At 41.2% G+C, this 22702-nt stretch overlaps 1 protein-coding gene across 2 annotated transcripts in view; it reads left to right on the top strand.

The window, feature by feature from the left end:
- LOC102183943 (scavenger receptor cysteine-rich type 1 protein M130) overlaps positions 1 to 20831 on the top strand; it is a 41715-nt gene extending 20884 nt beyond the window's left edge. Inside the window, exons 7-17 of one of the 2 annotated variants that reach the window (XM_013964230.2) lie at positions 2379 to 2693; positions 2791 to 3105; positions 4570 to 4662; positions 4744 to 5058; positions 11544 to 11864; positions 12773 to 13081; positions 13571 to 13606; positions 13807 to 13914; positions 15336 to 15431; positions 16535 to 16584; positions 20538 to 20831. In XM_013964230.2, coding sequence (XP_013819684.2) covers positions 2379 to 2693; positions 2791 to 3105; positions 4570 to 4662; positions 4744 to 5058; positions 11544 to 11864; positions 12773 to 13081; positions 13571 to 13606; positions 13807 to 13914; positions 15336 to 15431; positions 16535 to 16554 — 1928 coding nt within the window. In that variant the 3' untranslated portion in view covers positions 16555 to 16584; positions 20538 to 20831. Of the gene's footprint in view, positions 1 to 2378; positions 2694 to 2790; positions 3106 to 4569; positions 4663 to 4743; positions 5059 to 11543; positions 11865 to 12772; positions 13082 to 13570; positions 13607 to 13806; positions 13915 to 15335; positions 15432 to 16531; positions 16585 to 20537 lie in introns of both variants that reach the window. The other variant, XM_005680911.3, reaches the window with a different exon arrangement.

The following is a 22702-nucleotide window of genomic DNA, read 5'->3' as shown; positions in this document are numbered from 1 at the left end:
TAAAGCCTGTGCTCCATTTCTTCAGCTATATAGCTGGTGTGTCTTTTCTTTATCTTTTAAAATCCAGCCATACTAAATTATTCATAATCCCTCAATTAGATCATCCTGTCTCATGATTGTATTCTTTAAATGCCATATCACATATCATTTACTTGGCAAACTTCTCATCTTTTTTTCAAAGCTCAGTTCAGATTTATAGTACTCTTTATAGTTTTCTTACAAAGGCCCAAATAGAACTGATAACTCTTTCCTTAGTTTTGTATCTAAAACATGTATCTAGTTTTGGACTCACTATATGAACATGTATATCTTCTACCAAATTATGTGTTCTTGAAGGAGAGAGAAATCAGTGAAAAATTGAGCATCCTTGAAAAGAAGTAACTTTGTCCCCCAGACATAAGTTTGGGAAATATAAGTCGAGCAAAAAGTGTCTGCAGAGACACAGAAGCTTGAAAAACATCTTTAGGCTGGGGTAACAGGTATGATTGTCAGAGTAATAGATGTTAAGTCTTTTAAAGTGACATCATAGAGTTTTATCGAGTATGCTAAAATAATGCTTATTATGTCTCCTTAATTTGGATAGATGAGTGCTATTGGGGAAGCTGCCAAAGTTTTCTGCTACAATTTCCTCAAAAAGAAAAAAAAAAACCGGTGGTAGTAATATCTACTCCTTCATGGGAATTGCACAGCAAGTGATCAATGTATGTTAGCTACTGTGGTTATGATTATTATTAGTAGTATTAGAATTATCTATCCTTGCTGATAGACTGAACTCTGTGATAGATTTTTTAGCCCATCCAAATGCCTAAAACATTGTAAGTGCTTAATAACATTTGTTGAAAAGATGAATTATTGTATACACAGTAAAGAAACATTGACTTCTCTTGAAGACAGAAATTAGGTGAAAATATTTGAAATTTAATATTTGTGGTTGTGACATAAATTTATTGGAAAGAGGACTTAAGAGCAAGGAGACCACTTTGGAAGTTATTGCAGAAGTCTACATGGTGTATGGTGACAAATTACATCAAAGTAGTGGCAGTAAGTATGGAGAAAAAATATGCTGGAGAGTCAGTCAACTGGTACAGGTGGCTTTCACATGTGCAGTGTGTTGTGAGGGTCAAGAGTCTAGGCTCTATAGTATACTGCCTGGCTCCAAACCCTGTCCCTTCATTAACCTGCTGTGTGACCTTAGCAAATTGCTTCACTTCTGTGCATTTTAGTTTCCTTGTCTGTAATAATTATACCCTAAGGCAATAATAAGGATGAAATAATGATTGCTAAGTCAATACTAAGATGCCGTATTGTTGTTGTTGTTTAGTTGCTAGGTTGTGTCTAACTCTTTATGACCCTAGGGACTGTAGCCTGCTAGACTCCTCTGTCCATGGGATTTCTCAGGCAGAATACTGGAGTGGCTTGCCATTTCCTTGTGCAGGAAATCTTCCCAACCCAGGGATTGAACCTGGGTCTGCTGCTGAGTCTCCAGGCAGATTCTTTACCACTGAGCTTCCAGGGAAGCCCAAAATGCCACATACAAATATACATATATAGTAGGTGTTCACTTAATCTTCATTGCTATCATTATTATCATTATTTCTGAGGAGATAAACACAGGGGTTCAATTTCAGGTGGTTCTAATTTGGTCCTGGATACCATTAATTGAATAAAGACTACGGTGGCCTAATCAGTGCGTAATTCATTCAATTTGGAACACCTTAAATTCCAGATGTTCAAATAGATCTGCTTATGAGTATAAATTTAAAGAGAAATGTATAGATGAAAACATATTTACTGGCAGCTGAGAGAAAATGTCCACTGAGGAGATGAGAAAGCTGAGGACAGAACTTTGATTGGGGAACATGTGACAGGTTCTGATAAAGCACTGTCCGGCAGGAAGGAGGAGAAAACAGGGGGAAAATAGTATCTCATGTATCAAGTGTGACAGATATCAAAGAATAGGTCTGTTTTTCATTTTGGAAATAGGAAGTAGATATATTAAAAGTCTTTACCTAGAACCACTTGAAACGGTTGGGGCAGACTCCAGATTGCAGTGGGTGCATATAGAGATAAAATGTAGAGAGAATGAACACACGTTATCTGTGGGCTCCAAAGTGATGGATAGTACAGGCAAAATACTGAATGGATAGGGTAATCATGCTCCAGAAATTATGGGTTCTATGAAGCAAATTTCCATAATTATCTGATAGGGTAGTCCAGTGAAGGATGGGGAGGTCTGGAAATTGTTAAGCCCAACTCTAAGCAGAAAATCCAAGAGGAATGAATGGCTTCCCTTTCTCACTTTTGACTCCCTGCCTCACTCCCATCAGGAGAGAAGATCTTGGAATCGTGTTCTCTCTCACCAAAATATTATTTTTCAGCCCACAGGGAACCCAGACTAGTTGGAGGGGACATTCCCTGCTCCGGCCGTGTTGAAGTGAAGCATGGCGACACTTGGGGCACCATCTGTGATTCTGACTTCTCTCTGGAATCGGCCAACGTGCTGTGCAGGGAATTAGAGTGTGGCAGTGTTGTTTCCATCCTGGGGGGAGCTCACTTTGGAGAAGGAAATGGACAGATCTGGGCTGAAGAATTCCAGTGTGAGGGCAATGAGTCCCATCTTTCACTCTGCCCTGTTGCACCCCGCCCGGATGGGACGTGTAGCCACAGCAAGGACGTTGGAGTAGTCTGCTCAAGTGAGATCCAGACAACATGTTCGTTTTGTCCCCATATTGTGAAGAGGGGAGGGTTAGGTAGTCACAGACATCTTGTTAAAGCCCTGTCTCCTTCCAGGATACACAGAAGTTCGCTTGGTGGGTGGAAATACCCCGTGTGAAGGAAGAGTGGAGGTCAAGATTCTTGGGACCTGGGGACGTCTTTGCAACTCTCACTGGGACATGGAAGATGCTCACGTTTTGTGCCAGCAGCTTAAATGTGGAGTTGCTGCTTCTATCCCAGGAAGAGCACCTTTTGGGAAAGGCAGTGGACAGCTCTGGAGACACATGTTCCACTGCACTGGGACAGAACAGCACATGGGTGATTGTCCTGTAACTGCTCTGGGTGCATCGCTGTGTTCTGAAGGGCAAGTGGCCTCTGTAATCTGCTCAGGTAAGAGAATAAAGGGCAGCCAGTGAGGAGCCTCTCCCATGGTGGTGTGCCTTAAGAGTGGGTATAAGCGGGGAAAGAGAGAGTGGGACGAACTGAGAGAGCAGCATTGATGTATATACACTTCCACGTGTGAAAGAGATAGCTAGTGGGAAGATACTATTTAACACAGAGAGCTCAGTTAATTGCTCTGTGGTGACCTAGAGGGGTGGGATGGGGGTTGTGGGAAGGAGACTCAAGAGAGAAGGCATATATGTATACTTGCAGCTGATTCATGTTATTGTACAGCAGAAACTAACACAACATTAAAAAAAAACAATTATAATCCAGTAAAAAATATTCTATGATAAACCAAAGAGTATTAAAAAATATATGTATATATGTATGTATGTATGTATATATGTATGTATGTATGTATATATGTATAACCAAATCACTGCTGAATTAACAGGAATTAACAACATTATTAATCAACTATACTTCCAAAAAGGAGCGGGTATACCTATGGCAAAGAATGGGAATAAAAGGAAATGATCTACTTTGAGAGATAATGAGAAGTGTACCAGAATATTAACTTCATTTGTCTTTTTAGTGGAAAGTAAACTTGATTTTCATGGACCTCATAGTTACATAGAGCTTATGGGTGTGGGTCAGTCGCTCAGTCGTGTCTGACTCTTTGCAACTCCATTGACTGTGCCCACCAGGCTCCTTTGTCCGTGAGAATCTCCAGACAAGAATACTGGAGTGGGTAGCCATTCCCTTCCCCAGAGGATATTCCTGACCCAGGGATTGAACCCAGGTCTCCTCCCTTGCAGACAGGTTCATTACCATTTGAGCCATCAGAGAATCCCATTTAGGACTTACCATGTAACTTCTCAGGCTTCCCAGGTGGTGCCAGAGGTGAAGAACCCAGCTGCAGGAGACATAAGAGACACAGGTTTTCCCTGGGTCAGGGAGATCCCCTGGAGGAAGGCATGGCAATCCACTCCACTATTCTTGCCTAGAGAATCCCACGGATGAGGAGCCTAGTGGGCACAGCCCATGGGGTCGCAAAGAGTCAGTCACGACTGGAGTAACTTAGCACAGGCACGCATGTGCCTTCTCAGAGGATCTGATTCATTCTTAGCCTGGTTGACCCAGACACCTTTCTCTAAAGCTATGTTTGTCCTGAGTTCATACATCTAGCATACCAATTGACCTCCTCTCTTCATTCCATGCTTCCCTGGTGGCTCAGACGGTAAAGTGTCTTTATACAATGCAGGAGACCTGGGTTCGATCCCTGGGTCAGGAAGTTCCCTGGAGAAGGAAAAGGCAACCCACTCCAGTATTCTTGCCTAGAAAATCCCATGGACGGAGGAGCCTGGTGTCCATGGGGTCGCAAAGAGTCGGACATGACTGAGTGACTTCACTTTCACTTCATTCCATCCTTTTGCATCTCTTGTGATGGATAACGTTTGGTGCTTGCAGGAAATCGGAGTCAGACACTATATCCATGCAATTCATCTTCTTCAGATCCGAAAAGCTCCGTTGTTTTGGAAGAAAATGGTGTTCCTTGCATAGGTGAGAATCGGTGACCGATCTATGAGAATAATTTCCAAATCCTCGGAAACGCATTTATCACTGTTTCATTTGCTCTTTCAGGGAGTGGACAGCTCCGCCTGGTAAATGGAGGTGGGCGTTGTGCCGGGAGAATAGAGGTCTATCATGAGGGCTCCTGGGGCACCATCTGTGATGACAGCTGGGACCTGGATGATGCCCACGTGGTGTGCAGGCAGCTGGGCTGCGGTGTGGCCATTAATGCCACGGGTTCTGCTCATTTTGGGGAAGGATCAGGGCCCATCTGGCTGGATGAGGTGAACTGTAATGGAAAAGAATCTCGCATTTCTCAGTGCCATTCCCATGGCTGGGGGCGGCAGAACTGCAGGCATAAGGAGGATGCAGGAGTTATCTGCTCAGGTGAGTTCTGCAAAATGACAACTGGTTACAGTTTTGGAAGAAATGGCTGAGGTGGGCTGGTGGTAGGGAGGGTATTGACCTGAGCAAACTCCTTGAACTACAGGTTCAGAGGGAAGAGCTGCGGCACTCAGGCTGCCGGAAGTGTGGATCTGATGCGTTCGTGCTGCCTCATGTGCGACGTGGGCTTCTCAGGCGGCCCAGACAGTAAAGATGCTGGAGACCTGGGTTTGATCCCTGGGTGGGAAGTTTCCCTGGAGAAGGGAATGTCTACCCATTCCAATATTCTTGCCTGAAGAGTCTCATGGACAGAGGTGCAGAGTTGCATGAGTTGCAGTCCATGAGTTGCAGAGTCAGATATGACCAAGCAACTAAGCACACAGACACACACGTGCAAGGTAGTATGTAGTATGATACCAGAAAGAGGAAAATTCAGAAGTGAGTCTGCATGTCATGAAAATGACAGTAAAACGAACAATGAGAAATTCTTTTATAAACATATAGGGTGCTGGATGTTGGTTAAGGATTCAGTGTACCACACGATGATTCAGTTCAGTGCAGTTCAGTTGCTCAGTCATGTCCGACTCTTTGCGACCCCATGAATCGCAGCACGCCAGGCCTCCCTGTCCATCACCATCTCCCAGAGTTCACTCAGACTCACGTCCATCGAGTCCGTGATGCCATCCAGCCATCTCATCCTGGGTCGTCCCTTTCTCCTCCTGCCCCCAATCTCTCCCAGCATCAGAGTCTTTTCCAATGAGTCAACTCTTCACATGAAGTGGCCAAAGTACTGGAGCTTCAGCTTTAGCATTATTCCTTCCAAAGAAATCCCAGGGTTGATCTCCTTCAGAATGGACTGGTTGGATCTACTTGCAGTCCAAGAGACTCTCAGGAGTCTTCTCCAATACCACAGTTCAAAAGCATCAATTTTTCGGCGCTCAACCTTCTTCACAGTCCAACTCTCACATCCATATACGACCACAGGAAAAACCATAGCCTTGACTAGACAGACCTTAGTCGGCAAAGTAATGTCTCTGCTTTTGAATATACTATCTAGGTCGGTCATAACTTTTCTTCCAAGGAGTAACCATCTTTTAATTTCAAGGCTGCAGTCACCATCTGCAGTGATTTTGGAGCCCCCCCAAAATAAAGTCTGACACTGTTTCCACTGTTTCCCCAACTATTTCCCATGAAGTGATGGGACCAGATGCCATGATCTTCATTTTCTGAATGTTGAGCTTTAAGACAACTTTTTCACTCTCCTCTTTCACTTTCATTAAGAGGCTTTTTAGCTCCTCTTCACTTTCTGCCATAAGGGTGGTGGCATCTGCATATCTGAGGTTATTGATATTTCTCCTGGCAATCTTGATTCCAGCTTGTATTTCTTCCAGTCCAGCGTTTCTCATGATGTACACTGCATAGAAGTTATATAAGCAGGGTGACAATATACAGCCTTGATGTACTCCTTTTCGTATTCGGAACCAATCTGTTGTTCCATGTCCAGTTCTAACTGTTGCTTCCTGACCAGTTTCTCAAGAGGCAGGTTAGGTGGTCTGGTATTCCCATCTCTTTCAGAATTTTCCACAGTTTCTTGTGATCCACACAGTCAAAGGCTTTGGCATAGTCAATAAAGCAGAAATAGATGTTTTTCTGGAACTCTCTTGGTTTTTCCATGATCCAGCGGATGTTGGCAATTTGATCTCTGGTTCCTCTGCCTTTTCTAAAACCAACTTGAACATCAGGGAGTTCACGGTTCACATATTGCTGAAGTCTGGCTTGGAGAATTTTGAACATTACTTTACTAGCATGTGAGATGAGTGCAATTGTGCGGTAGTATGAGCATTCTTTTGCATTGCCTTTCTTTGGGATTGGAATGAAAATTGACCTTTTTCAGTCCTGTGGCCACAGCTGAGTTTTCCAAAGTTGCTGGCATATTGAGTGCAGCACTTTCACAGCATCATCTTCCAGAATTTGAAAGAGCTCAACTGGAATTCCATCACCTCCACTAGCTTTGTTCGTAGTGATGCTTTCTAAGTCCCGCTTGACTTCACATTCCGAGATGTCTGGCTCTAGATTAGTGATCACATCATCATGATTATCTGGGTCGTGAAGATCTTTTTTGTATAGTTCTTCCATGTATTCTTGCCACCTCTTCTTAATATCTTCTGCTTCTCTTAGGTCCCTACCATTTCTGTCCTTTATTGAGCCCATCTTTGCATGAAATGTTCCCTTGGTAGCTCTAATTTTCTTGAAGAGATCTCTAGTCTTTCCCAGTCGGTTGCTTTCCTCTATTTCTTTGCATTGATAGCTGAAGAAGGCTTTCTTGTCTCTTCTTGCTATTCTTTGGAACTCTGCATTCAGATGCCTATATCTTTCCTTTTCTCCTTTGCTTTTTGTTTCTCTTCTTTTCACAGCTATTTGTAGGGCCTCCCCAGACAGCCATTTTGCTTTTTTGCATTTCTCTTCCATGGGGATGGTCTTGATCCTTGCCTCCTGTACAATGTCACGAACCTCATTCCATAGTTCATCATGCACTCCATCTATCAGATCTAGACCCTTAAATCTATTTTTCACTTCCACTGTATAATCATAAGGGATTTGATTTAGGTCATACCTGAATGGTCTAGCGGTTTTCCCTACTTTCTTCAATTTAAGTCTGAATTTGGCAATAAGGAATTCATGATCTGAGCCACAATCAGCTCCGGCGGCTGCGAGCTAGCTCAGTAAGTGCAGATGGCTGCAAGCCGGCTCACGCGAGCCGGCTCACTAAGCGTGGCCGAGAGGAGCTACCCCACGTCTGAGGTCAGGGGTAGTGGCCTAGAGTGCCAGGCTGCAACATGATGATTACTGTATTAATAAAGTAGATTAAAAAGGATGAGAAGAGGACTTCCCTGGTGGTCCAGTGGTTGAAAATATGCCTGCTAGTGCAGGAGACACGGGTTTAATCTCTGGTCTGAGAAGATTCCACATCCACAGGGCAACTAAACCCATGCACCACAACTACTGAGCCCACCCTCTGGAGCCCATACCCCTCAACAAGAGAAGCCACCAAAATTAGAAGCCCACACACTGCAACTAGAGAGTAGCCCCAGCTCATTGCAACCACATGAAGCCCATGTACAGCAATAAAGACTCAGGATAGCCAAAAATAAATAAAACTTTTCTTTTTTTTAAAGGAGAAAAAGAAATACATTTGGTACCACATTCTACTGTTAAAAAGACCACCACACCCAAGTAATTTTTTATGAGAAAGAATCACAATGAGATACTGCTCTTATTTTGTATACACGATAAGATATTGGAAAGCATTGTGAACTAGAAAAATGTACTCAATTGTAAGGTATTGGGGAAAAAAATGGTGCTATGACTTAGCAAAGTGAAAAATTCTATTTGCCAGATGTGATTTTGCTCTCACATCTAATGACATAAATATGGTAGAGGACATACAAAACAAAACTAGCTCAGCTGGTAAAGAATCCATTTGCAGTGCAGGAGGCCCCGGTTTGATTCTCAGGGTCAGGAAGATTCCCTGGAGAAGGGATAGGCTACCCACCTCGGTATTCTGGGCTGTATAGTCTCTAAGGTCACACAGAGTTGGACACAACTGAGCAACTTTCACTTTCACTTTTCAAAGTGTCAGAAAGGGAACTATTGTATTTTAAGGTAATGTATACAAAACATTGGTTTTAGTGTCTGAGTATCTCACTAAATTTTAACAGTCAAGGACAATTGTCCAAAAATGAACAGATCAGGGATACAAAGTCAAAATTATGGTAATTTAGAGAGAAAACCCCCAAACTGTGTAATTCATAAAAGGCTCTGAGTAAGCTTTTGATGGAGGTTTAGATGTCAACTTAGAGTCACTGTTGGCATTTTAGAGGTCCCTAATTACAAAATCCAAGATTAGAAAATCTGAAAATATTTATAGAACAAATATTTTAAGAAAATCTACCAAATCATCAGTTCAGTCCAGTTAAGTTGCTCAGTCGTGTCTGACTCTTTGCAACCCAATGAATCACAGCATGCCAGGCCTCCCTGTCCATCACCAACCGCAGAGTTCACCCAAACTCATGTCCATCGAGTCAGGACGCCATCCAGCCATCTCATCCTCTGTCGTCCCCTTCTCCCAGCATCAAAGTCTTTTCCAATGAGTCAACTCTTCACATGAGGTGGCCAAACTACTGGAGTTTCAGCTTTAGCATCAGTCCTTCCAATGAACACCCAGGGGTGATCTCCTTTAGAATGGACTGGTTGGATCTCCTTGCAGTCCAAGGGACTCTCGAGAGTCTTCTCCAACACCACAGTTCAAAAGCCTCAATTCTTCGGCGCTCAGCCTTCTTCACAGTCCAACTCTCACATCCACACATGACCACAGGAAAAACCATAGCATTGACTAGACGGACCTTTGTTGACAAAGTAATGTCTCTGCTTTTTAATATGCTATCTAGGTTGGTCATAACTTTACTTCCAAGTAGTAAGTGCCTTTTAATTTCATGGCTGCAAGCACCATCTGCAGTGATTTTGGAGCCCCCAAAAATTAAGTCTGACACAGTTTCCACTGTTTTCCCATCTATTTCCCATGAAGTGATGGGACCAGATGCCATGATCTTCATTTTCTGAATGTTGAGCTTTAAGCCAACTTTTTCACTCTCCTCTTTCACTTTCATCAAGAGGCTTTTTAGTTCTTCTTCACTTTCTGCCATAAGGGTGGTGGCATCTGCATATCTGAGGTTATTGATATTTCTCCCGACAATCTTGATTCCAACTTGTGCTTCTTCCAGCCCAACGTTTCTCATGATGTACTCTGCATAGAAGTTAAGTAAGCATGGTGGCAATATATAGCCTTGACATACTCCTTTTCCTATTTGGAACCAGTCTGTTGTTCCATGTTCCGTTCTAAACTGTTGCTTTCTGACCTGCGTATAGGTTTCTCAAAAGGTAGGTCAGGCGGTCTGGTATTCTCATCTTTTTAAGAATTTTTCACAGTTTATTGTGACCCACACAATCAAAGGCTTTGGCGTAGTCAATAAAGCAGAAATAGATGTTTTTCTGGAACTCTCTTGCTTTTTTGATGATCCAGTGGGCATTGGCAATTTGATCTCTGGTTCCTCTGCCTTTTCTAAATCCAGCTTGAACATCTGGAAGTTAATGGTTCACGTATTGTTGAAGCCTGGCTTGGACAATTTTGAGCATTACTTTACTAGCATGTGAGATGAGTGCAATTGTGCGGTAGTTTGAGCATTCTTTTGCATTGCCTTTCTTTGGGATTGGAATGAAAATTGACCTTTTCTAGTCCTGTGGCCACTGCTGAGTTTCCAAGTTTGCTGGCATGTTGAGTGCAGCACTTTCACAGCATCATCTTCCAGAATTTGAAAGAGCTCAACTGGAATTCCATCACCTTCACTATTTTTGTTCATAGTGATGCTTCCTAAGTCCCACTTGACTTCACATTCCAGGATGTCTGGCTCTAGGTGAGTGATCATACCATCGTGATTATCTGGGTCGTGAAGATCTTTTTTGTATAGTTCTTCCATGTATTCTTGCCACCTCTTCTTAATATCTTCTGCTTCTCTTAGGTCCCTACCATTTCTGTCCTTTATTGAGCCCATCTTTGCATGAAATGTTCCCTTGGTATCTCTAATTTTCTTGAAGAGATCTCTAGTCTTTCCCAGTCGGTTGTTTTCCTCTATTTCTTTGCATTGATAGCTGAAGAAGGCTTTCTTGTCTCTTCTTGCTATTCTTTGGAACTCTGCATTCAGATGCTTATATCTTTCCTTTTCTCCTTTGCTTTTCACTTCTCTTCTTTTCACAGCTATTTGTAAGGCCTCCTCAGACAGCCATTTTACCTTTTCACGTTTCTTTTCCATGGGGATGATCTTGATCCCTGTCTCCAGTACAATGTCACGAACTTCTATCCATAGTTCATCAGCCACTGTATCAGATCTAGTCCCTTAAATCTATTTCTTACTTCCACTGTATAATCATAAAGGATTTGATTTAGGTCATACCCGAATGGTCTAGCGGTTTTCCCCACTTTCTTCAATTTCAGTCTGAATTTGGCAATCAGTAGTTCATGATCTGAGCCACAGTCAGTTCCTGGTCTTGTTTTTGCTGACTGTGCCAAATCATCAAGAAGTTACCAAAGAATTTCTAATAATGGCATATCCTGTTAGATCATGTTAGTGTTACTTGCTCAGTCATGCCCACCTCTTTGCAACCCCATGGACTGTACCCAGCCAGGCTCCTCTGTCCATAAAATTCTCAGGCAAGAATATTAGAGTAGGTAGCCATTGCCTTCTCCAGGGGGTCTTCCCAACCCAGGGATTGAACCCCAGTCTCCTGCACTACAGGCAGATTCTTTACCATCTGAGCCACCAGGGAAGCATACTGACCTATTTTTAAAAACGTGCACATATCAGAGTAAATGAAGAGAGTCCTCTGGATGTTCAGGAAAGAGGCAAAACTACTAACTATTTATTTCACCCCAGAGTTCATGTCTCTCAGACTCATCAGTGACACCAGCAGCGAGACCTGTGCAGGGCGCCTGGAAGTTTTTTACAGTGGAGCTTGGGGCAGCGTGGGCAAGAGTGACATGTCTGCAACCACAGTGGGGGTGGTATGCAGGCAGCTTGGCTGTGCGGACAAAGGGAGTATCAGACCAGCACCTTCAGACAAGGTGGAGCACAGGTACATATGGGTGGACAATGTCCAGTGTCCTAAGGGACCTGAAACCTTATGGCAGTGCCCATCATCTCCGTGGAAGAGGAGACTGGCCAGCCCCTCAGAGGAGACCTGGATCACATGTGCTGGTGAGTATCTGTGGGCCTGTATGACAATCTCATTCTGTTGCCCCACTCTCATCTCCTGATCTAACTCAGTGAGAATGAGTAAGGTTTGGTTAACCCTTATTCTACCTGGATGATGTAACTGATTTTATTTAATTTGTCCTTTGGATACTCAGGATCAGTGACCGTTTTCTCAAAGATGATCATACTCTGATGGCCTTCTCAAAAGTTTTACTCAGTTGTGCTTTCTCTGTGAACAAATTAGGATCAGAGAATATATAATTAAGTATTTGACTATTGAGTTGCTCCATTTTTCTTTCAAATAATATCTTGTTACACTCAATACAAGGAGAGAAGCAGTCAGAAAGATCAATCCTGAATTATTTCCCTATTCTACACCTTCTTAAGCTGAAAGATTTCTATTTATCTGGTTGGTTGAGAGGATTTATACTGAGTTGGCCAAAAAGTTCATTTGTCTATAACTATGGAACAAAAATTTTGACCAACCTAATACATTTACAATGCTAACTTTATCTCATTGACATTTACTAAGTCACACTAACGTTCTAATGTCCAGGATGAAATATTTAATACACCCAGTTTGTTGGAAGGACATGCACTTCCATGAGATAAATGTTGTAAAATTCCAAATGCACATTCAATAAGCAAGCAGAATTTTTTTCTCTCTTTACTTATTTTTTTATATAAATTTATTTATTTTAATTGGAGGTTAATTACTTTACAATATTGTATTGGTTTTGCCATACATCAACATGAATCCACCACTGGTATACACTTGTTCCCCAAACAGATTTTTTAAAAATCTTTTAAAACAGATTTTTAAAAAAGAATTTCAAAATTTTCTTTTCTCTTGTGACCTCCTGGGAGCTTTTATTGTCTCAGAAATGATCAAGATGTCTCTGATTTTTCAGATAAAATAAGGCTTCAGGAAGGAACCACTAATTGTTCTGGACGCGTGGAGGTCTGGCACGGAGGTTCCTGGGGCACAGTGTGTGACGACTCCTGGGACCTTAACGATGCCCAGGTGGTGTGTCGCCAGCTGGGCTGTGGCTTAGCTCTGGAGGCAGGAAAAGAGGCAGCGTTCGGCCAGGGAACTGGGCCCATATGGCTCAATGAAGTGAAGTGCAAGGGCAATGAGTCTTCCCTGTGGGATTGTCCTGCCAGATACTGGGGACACAGTGACTGCGGGCACAAGGAGGATGCCTCTGTGAAGTGCTCAGGTGAGCTCAAGGGGTCTGGAATCTCCAGCGGAGGCAGCGAGGAGAGGGTGGGCGGGGAAGTGCAGTGTGTAAGGACCGGAAGTACCAACTCAGCGACCTGGTGGGGAGAGAATCCTGCGTGTTGTTATACATTGGTCTTCAGATGGTAAAGAATCCGCCTGCAATGTAGGACACCTGGATTTGAACCCCGGGTTGGGAAGAGCAACCCACTCCAGTATTCTTGCCTGGAGAATTCCTTGGACAGAGGAGCCTGGCGATCTACAGTCCTTGGGGTGGCAAAGAGTCAGACACGCCTGAGTGACTTTCACTGAGGAAAAGCATTTAGCTTGCATGTGTCCCTGTGCAGAGGGAGGAAAAAGTAGGGGTCTCTAGTTTTGGGTGGGAAGAAGTAGTTTACTTGATTGAGAGGCTAAATCCCCAGACAGGAAACAGACATAACTGTTGTGTATGTAACTCCCAGAATTGAGTCTCTCCTCTTTCCTCCTACAGAAATTGCAGAAAGCAAAGGATCACTAAAGGCCGCAGGTATATCAAGGGGTTTCTGAGCATGGGACTGATTGTCTGCATTATTTAGAATCCCTCTTATTAAGATGTTCTGGGTCAGAAGCTCTAAGAAGCTGAAATTCACTTCAGCAATCCTGTAGTTGACCTAGAAAAGGATAGTAACTGGGGACCTAGGTCTTGTAACTAAGGTGTTATTACCTCTTGTGTTTCCCTGTGCTCAGGTCACTCATCCACTGTTGTACTCGGAGTCCTTGGGGTCATTCTGTTGGCCTTTCTCATCGCAGCCCTCTTGTGGATTCAGAAGCGAAGACAGAGACAGCGACTTGCAGGTCTGAGCCAAATTATCGTGTCTCTAACATTTCTATGGCATAAGAAATTTCTTGGAATAATACAACAGCAACAACAAAATTAGATTCAAGTATCAAATGGCCACAAAGAGGAAACCTAGAAGAGATTTAAACAGTTTCCCCAAAAGAAGAAACAAAAATTTAGAGAAAAGGGATACTGCTTGTATTGATGATTATTATAATGTAGCTATGGGCTTCCCTGGTGGCTCAGTGGTAAAGAATCTGCCTGCCAATGCAGGAGACTAGGGTTCAGTCCCCGGGTCAGGAAGATCCCCTGGAGAGGGAAACGCAATCCACTCCAATATTCTTGCCTGGAAAATTCAATGGACAGAGGAGCCTAGCAAGCTATAGTCCATGGAGTTGCAAGAGTCAGGTATGACTTAGCAACTAAAAACAACAGCAAATAGTCTATCTACATCTTTAATTGGATGTTACAGAATCGGTCGTTTAGAATGAGTATGCTTGTGTGATACATGAATCCTTTATTGCCCAAACATTATTTGCTCTTACTCTATACTTATTACTAAATTTACTGTTCTGTTAAGCAACATGCTAGGTTCTGAAGATGACTCAGACATGGATAATCCAATGTTCTGTCTTTATGTAATTTCCAGTCTAGCGAAAGAGAGATATATGTAAACAAATATGTTGCAATGTATTATTATATAGTAACATGAATAAAGAACAAAGGGGGCCCAGAAAATACATTAATTAACTGAAAAGGGAGTATCGGAGGCTTCTAGGAGATTTTGAGACAAATTTTGAAGATATAGAGCAAAGAACTTAGGAGTGCATTTCAGGGAGAGAAAAAAAATATTTACAACTGTAGAGAAGCTTAAAAGATGGCACATTTGGTGTTTTGGTGGGGGTAAGTAAAACGTGAGTTCAAGGACAGAAGTTCCTGATGAGGCTGAAGAAAGGGGAAGAAACAAGTAGCGAAGTTCTGTATTTCCCAGTAAGAAGATTAACAGTCATTTAAAAGTATGGTATAGTGGACAGAGTATTCAGGCAGGCTCTTAGAAAGTTCTGTTTGGACATTTGAGGGGCTGAAAGAGAACCACGTTATTGACTAAGATAGGATTTTGAAATAGTTGAGATGAAAGATGAAAAAAACTTTATAGTGAGAATGAACAGGAAAGGATACATTTTATAAAGATTTTAGACAAATCTCCAGTGAATTATGGAAGAATGCTGGCTGCCTTGGGAGAAGAAACTGGGTAGTAATAAGATGGCAGTTGGACACCTGGGTTAGTTTCATGAAGCTTGGTAGTAGAACAGAATGAAAACAAGACAAGGGCTTAGGTGATGATTGGGTGTGTTTACACTGCTGAGAAAAAAGCACACATAGGGAGGGAAAGTTTTATTATGCCCCCTGACTCCTAACCTACGACCTCTTTTGTCAGTTTCCTCAAGAGGAGAGAACTCTGTCCACGAAATTCAATACCGGGAGATGAATTCTTGCCTGAAAGCAGATGATCTGGACCTACATAATTCCTCAGGTCTGTGGGTTCTTAGAGGGTCCATAGCTCTGGGGTTCAGACCGGTAGCTGCAGCTGAGGCTGAGAGGCATTCTACTTCACACAGTAGTGGCAAGAAATCTCAAACAAAATAAGAAGCCTGTGATGCACAAAAGGAAGAAAAGCGGGAATGAACTAAGCATTTTTCTTAGAAATTTTCATTATTGAATATTTAATAATGAATAAGCATTCATTATTCATAGAAATTACAATCATGAAGATTGCAATGAAGAGGTCCATGATAATTTCTGACAGAGGAACTGCATTGTAGGATATTATGACTTGCACATCTTTATATTAAAATAGAAACTAACCTTCGAAAGATTAAACATTTCATACCTCCCCATAATTTCTTCCATTTCCACTTTCTGCTATGTTCCTTTCTCTAACTTACATTTTTCTGAAAGTTTAAGCTTTCTGTGTCTTTATCCCATCAGAAGCCATTCCTATTCATGGGACTAGCCTTATTTCCCATTACATTAAGCTTCTTTCCTTATTCTCTGACTTCTGTTTAGCACCAGAGCACCAATTCTGCCTCTAGGAGGCATAACTCTGCTGGGTTGCAAAAAATATCCCAAGGACTTCCCTGGTTGTCCAGTGGTTAAGACTCTGTGCTTCCACAGCAGGGGGCATATATTTGATCCCAGAACTAATATCCCGCATGCCCTGTGGTTTAAAAATACAATGCAATACAATACAATACAATAATAATAAACATCTTTAAAAACCCCAATATCCACTTTATGAAGACTCAATGCCTTCTCAGTATTCCTTACCATCTGAGAGGGATCTGCCTCACTTCTTTAGTGAAAAGGAATTGGTATTTTCCAAAACTAACTCAAAGGAATATATATAAGACAGAGGAAAGACTTTCCGTGCCTCTTAATTGACATTGTTTGCCTTCTTAATTGTGAACAGTGTTTTTAAATGTTCAAAGAGCTTCTGAGGCACATGAGGGGAGGTCTGATTTATTTCCCAGTAATTATTTTCTTCCCTTCAGAAAATTCCAATGGGTAAGATGGTTTTAATGATGCTGGACTAATTTCTGTGTCTAAATCTCTTTCTATTTTTGGATGAAAAAGAAGATCACTTTGACGTACAATGAACAAGAGAAAGGGAATTGTAACCTGGTGAGGTAAGAAGAATTTATTCATCGTTGTTCAAAGCAGTTGTGTTCCTTTTGAGAATGCCTCTGGTATTAAGAAGAAAGAATGTATATACATATGTATGTCTGTGTATGTTTATGTTTGTATGTATATCCATATTCAGAATATGCAACAGTTTTTTAAGAAATTAATTTTATTTATTGATGTATTTTTGGCTGTGTCGAGTCTTTGTTGCTTTGCGCAGGCTTTCTCTAGTTGCCGGAAGTGGGGCTACTCTTCATTGCAGTACACAGCTTCTCACTGTGGGGGCTTCTCTTGTTGCAGAGCTCAGGCTCTAGGAAGCGCAGGCTTCAGTAGTTGCAGCATGTGGGCTCAGTGGTTGTGGCAAGTGGGCTTAGCTGCTCCATAGGATGTAGGATCTTCCCAGATCAGGGATGGAACCCATGTCCCCTGCATGGACAGGCGGATTCTTATCTATGATGCCACCATGGAAGTCCCTGCAACAAATTTTTATAAATGACTCTTGTCCGTCCCTTAGTTACAGATATCTTAAGCAATAACAGTGGTTTATTACATTGCTAAGGAGAAGCTGGGGAAGTAAATAAGAATAACTCTTCTAAAGATATTGTAGGAGTCATTTCAGAAAAGAGACAAGACATGTCTACAGGTGTATAATGCATGCTAGGATAAAGATAGTAAAAGATACTATCAGTTCAGTTCAGTCACTCAGTGGTGTCGGACTCTTTGCGACCCCATGAATCGCAGCATGCCACGCCTCCCTGTCCATCACCATCTCCTGGAGTTTACTCAGACTCACGTCCATCAAGTCAGCGATGCTATCCAGCCATCTCATCCTCGGTCGTCCCCTTCTCCTCCTGCCCCCAATCCCTTCCAGCATCAGAGTCTTTTCCAATGAGTCAACTCTTCGCATGAGGTGGCCAAAGTACTGGAGTTTCAGCTTTAGCATCATTCCTTCCAAAGAAATCCCAGGGCTGATCTCCTTCAGAATGGACTGGTTGGATCTCCTTGCAGTCCAAGGGACTCTCAGGAGTCTTCTCCAACACCACAGTTCAGAAGCATCAATTCTTCGGTGCTCAGCCTTCTTCACAGTCCAACTCTCACAACCATACATGACTACTGGAAAAACCATAGCATTGACTAGATGGACCTTAGTCGGCAAAGTAATATCTTTGCTTTTGAATATACTATCTAGGTTGGTCATAACTTTTCTTCCAAGGAGTAAGCATCTTTTAATTTCATGGCTGCAGTCACCATCTGCAGTGATTTTGGAGCCCGCCATAATAAAGTCTGACACTGTTTCCACTGTTTTCCCATCTATTTCCCATGAAGTGATGGGACTGGATGCCATGATCTTTGTTTTCTGAATGTTGAGCTTTAAGCCAACTTTTTCACTCTCCTCTTTCACTTTCATTAAGAGGCTTTTTAGTTCTTCTTCACTTTCTGCCATAAGGGTGGTGTCATTTGCATATCTGAGGTTATTGATATTTTTCCCCCAAAGATACTACAGGCATATGGAAAGCTTGCCTAAGAGTTTGGAGAGATTGTGAAGATGTGATGATCAAGTTTAACATCTGGTGACTGAAAGATGGGCCATTCTAGGGAAAGGATATGGCATGTACAAAGTGTGGCATGTCGGCGGGAGCAAGGAAAGGAGGGTGGGATGAATTGGGAAATTGGGATTGACCTATATACACTATTGATGCCATGTATAAAGTGAATAATGAGAACTGACTGTATAGCCCAGGGAACTCTGCTCAGCGCTCTGTGGTGACCTAAATGGGAAGGAAATAAAAAAAAAAGGGGGGGGGATATGTGTCTACATAAAGCTGATTCACTGTATGATAGAAACAATCACAACATTGTAAAACAACTATACTCCAATAAAAATAAATTTTAAAACGTGGCATAAAAGAGAATCACACATTTGGGGAGTGGTAAGCTTTTCATTCAAAAACATATTGAAAGTTTGTTTGGTGACAAGTGGTGTCCTGAGCACTGAAGATGCAGAGATAAAATATACTATTGACAAAGACATGGCTATTTGATGAAAGATCTCACAGTTTCTGTGTGGGTGTATGGAGAGGCCGTGTCAGGGGAGGGATGTGATGAGTGTCTAGACAGGAAAGGCTGCATAGAGCCCAGTAACAAATGGTCTTATCTGTTGTGTTTCCTGTTCATATTTTATTTCAGTGACTGTTGGGGAGATGGTGGGCTTTGAAAGATTAAGTTCAGGCAAGATATAATCAGATTTGCTTTTATAATTTGTTTTCATAAGAAAAATGGAACCAAAGAAAAGAGTGAATAAGGCAAGAAATTTGTTGTTATACATAAAAAAGAAAAGATGGTGAAATGAATTAGTGGGTACATTTTCTATTTTATTAAACAATTTTGGGAGGACTATTCCTCTGGAATGATATATAGCAGAAGTATGGGTTTTTGTAGAGATATTTTATATGGTGTATGAGAAATACAGAGTGAGACAAAGAATAAAAGTTAGACTTCTTAAAAGTATGTAAATGTAAAATGTTAATATCATGCTTATAGACACATAAACATAGAGTTGTCATAAACTGTATACAAGAAAAAGTGTTAATATATGTATACTATATATATATATATGTATATAGTATCATACTATATATATAAAAGGCTTCTCAGGTGGCTCAGTAGTAGAGAATCCACCGGCTAAGCAGGAGACTCGAGTTAATCTCTGGGTCGGGAAGATCCCCTGGAGAAGGAAATGGCAACCCACTCCAGTATTCTTGCCTGGGAAATCCCATGGACAGAGGAGCCTGGCGGGCTACAGTCCATGTGGTTGTGAAGAGTCGGACACAACTTAGCAACTAAGCAGCAGCATATATAAAAAGCAATTGTTAAGACAAAGCATGTAATAAATCATTGGGCAAAGATTTGAAAAAAGCAATTCCCACAAAGTGAATTATAAATCACTATTAAATAATTTTAAAATGCTCACAGTATGTCTTGGCAATTCAAAGTATGATTAACAATGAGCTGTTCTTTATATAAATCAGACCAACAAATACTTAAAGCAGCACCAACGTTTCTTGTTGGTGGGACTACAGAGAAAAATGTAATGTCAAATGTTGCTGTTGGAAACAAGAGGTGTAGTAGCCTTATGAGAGAGAAACTTAGAAACTTTTATTAATTTGAAAAAAAAAAATGCTTCCCAGATTTTTTGACCCAACAATCTACCCCTAAAAATTTCTTTCGTACAGATAAAGCTATTAATATATAAGAACAAATATACAATAATTCCTTTTAACAGCCTTTTTAGTACTGCCCCAAAGCTATAAACAAAATGAATGCCAATCAGTGGGGTACCAGTGGCTGGAAAAATTATGGTGCAGCCAGCTAAAAAAGAAAAAATCGTGCTCAAAATTTAATAACATCATTCCACTTTTGTGTTCACATTACTGAATACAACTAAACATAATCTTTGCATTTATAAAACTGTCATGTGTGTACAAGTAAAGAAACAATTAAAAATTCTAACAGATTGTAAACTGAGGACTATGAATGACTTTTGGTTAGTAGCGTCAAACCTAGGAGTATTATTCTGATAAATGATATTTATCTCATAAATAAATAATAACAAATAATAAATAAATAACAAACTACTTTTTCCTTAAAGAGTAATCACTACTAAGTCGCTGCTTCAGAATCACACTAGGGTGCATTTCAAAATGGCCTTTCTGTACTGTAATTCTCTGGAGTAGAAATAATTCTTAAGCACACTGAAGTTTGAAGATCATTGCATTTAAGTTTTCTGTTTAGGAAGGTAGTATGGCTTTTAATATATGTGAGTAAGTGAGCAAATGAGTGTGCGTATGTGAGAGACAGAGGTAATAGAATACATTATATTAAATTATAATGTAAGTCCTCTACATGTGTGCACGTGCATATGAAGAGAAAAGTAACATTATTTTATTTGTGTCTTTAGTTCAGCCAGCTTGAGAAGACCTGGACTATTGAGTGAGCAAGGATCAACACTGAAGATCACAATACAGTCCTTTGTCTCCTGGTATTCAAAAGACTGCTGCTGAATTTTAAAAAATTAATTTGGTGTATGTGATGCCTAAAAAGTAGTAGATAAGATTTTCAAGGGTATTAAGTGAAAGAGAATATTGCCGATTTGAATTTGTCTTAACTCCTTATTTTTGATTCTAAGAATTTCTGAATGAGCTTTCTGACTTTTAGAGTTTCATAAATACAGTATGATGTTTTTTTCATCTGACAGTGTTCTATTTTACATATATCTTTTTCTAGTTTGGTTTAAAAAGTAATTTTATTCTTACTGTGCTGTGTGCTAAATTGTTTCAGTTGTGTTCGACTCTGTGACCCTATGACTGTAAGCCCACCAGGCTCTCTGTCTCTGGGATTCTCCAGGCAAGAATACTGGAGTGGGTTGCCATTTCCTTCCCCAGGGGATCTTCCTGGCCCAGGGATTGAACCCGTCTCCTGTGTCTCCTGCACTGCAGGCAGATTCTTTACTACTGAGCCACCTGGGAAACTTTTCAGGGAAAGGAAAGAGAATGATTATTGAAGGGTTTGTAATAACATATGGTTCTGTTTACAACACATGACTCTCCTGAGTTCTTTCATTGCTTTCTATCACTGTAATTCCGGTCACAAAAATTGCACAGGAAATCCTGGTAGGGGTACAAAAATCTCATGTTTTAGGGCAGCATAACTAAGCTGAAATGAATGCATCAATTATGTCATATATATATATATATATGTATGTATATATATATACACACACCTTATAATGAAAGTTTATATTTTACTAAAAATCACTTACTGATGTAACATGTTAACATAAGGAAAGGATAACATGTAAAGAAAGACTGAGAGTGAATTGATGCTTTTGAACTGTGGTGTTGGAGAAGACTCTTGAGAGTCCCTTGGACTGCAAGGAGATCCAACCAGTCAATCCTAAAGGAAATCAGTCCTGAATATTCACCGGAAGGACTGATGCTGAAACTGAAACTCCAATACTTTGGTCACCTGATGTGAAGAACTGACTTATTGGAAAAGACCCTGATGCTGGGAAAGATTGAAGGCAGGAAGAGAAGGGGATGACAGAGGATAAGATGGTTGGATGGCATCACTGACTCGATGGACATGAGTTTGAGCAAGCTCCAGAAGTTGGTGATGGACAGGGAAGCCTGGCATGCTGCAGTCTATGGGGTCACAAAGAGTTGGACATGACTGAGTGAACTGAACTGAACTGTTAGTGATTGAAGGCTGTTTAGAGTCTATTAGCTTGTTGAATATCCAAGCGTTAGATCCAATTTGATTTCATTTGAGTACTGCATGCACCCTTTTCTAGCGCTTAGGGCTTCAAAGCAACTATCTTGTAGAATCATGACATTTGGCTCATTTTCAATTTCTTTTGTATCTCTTGTCAATTTCAATGGCAGATCTTCCTCAGCTTTCAATGGCCTTGAGAGTGTGTGTGTGTTTGTGCACGTGTGCTTAGTTGATCAGTAGTGTCTGATTCTGTGAACCCATGGACTGCAGCTCACCAGGCTCCCCTGTACATGGGATTTTCCAGGCAAGAATACTGGAGTGGGTTGCCATTTCCTTATCCAGGGGATCTTCCAAACTGAGGGATCGAGCCCTTGTCTCCTGTATCTCCTGCACTGGCAGGTGGATTCTGTACCGCTGAGCCACCTGGGAAGCCCTTCAATGTCTTAACCTCCTGATAAACCTATCAGTAAATTAAAATTGTCCTGAATAGAAATGTATTTAATACTCCTGACCTCTGAACATGGTGGTTTAGCCTAGCTTTCTTTAAATGTTCTCAGAACACTTACATTAGCCTACAGTTAGGTCAAATCATCTAACACAAAGTCTGTTTAATAGTGTTGAATATCTCATATAATTCATTGAATGCTGCACTTGAGAACAAAAAATTGGAGTGGTTGGCTGGGTGCAGAATGGTTGTCCACCTTTGTGGTGGTATGACTGACTGGAGGATGTGTCTCATTCTTGCCACTGCCCAGCACAATAAGAGTAACTGACAGCATATCACCAGCCCAGGAAAAAATCAAAACCCCAAATTGGAAGTAGTTTCTACTAAACGTGTATTACTTATCTCAT

Source organism: Capra hircus, chromosome 5 (assembly GCF_001704415.2).
Source record: "Capra hircus breed San Clemente chromosome 5, ASM170441v1, whole genome shotgun sequence".
In the NCBI taxonomy this organism is placed as follows: Eukaryota; Metazoa; Chordata; class Mammalia; order Artiodactyla; family Bovidae; genus Capra; species Capra hircus.
The sequence above is the reverse complement of the archived record's forward strand: the minus strand, read 5'-3'. Positions and strand labels throughout refer to the sequence as shown.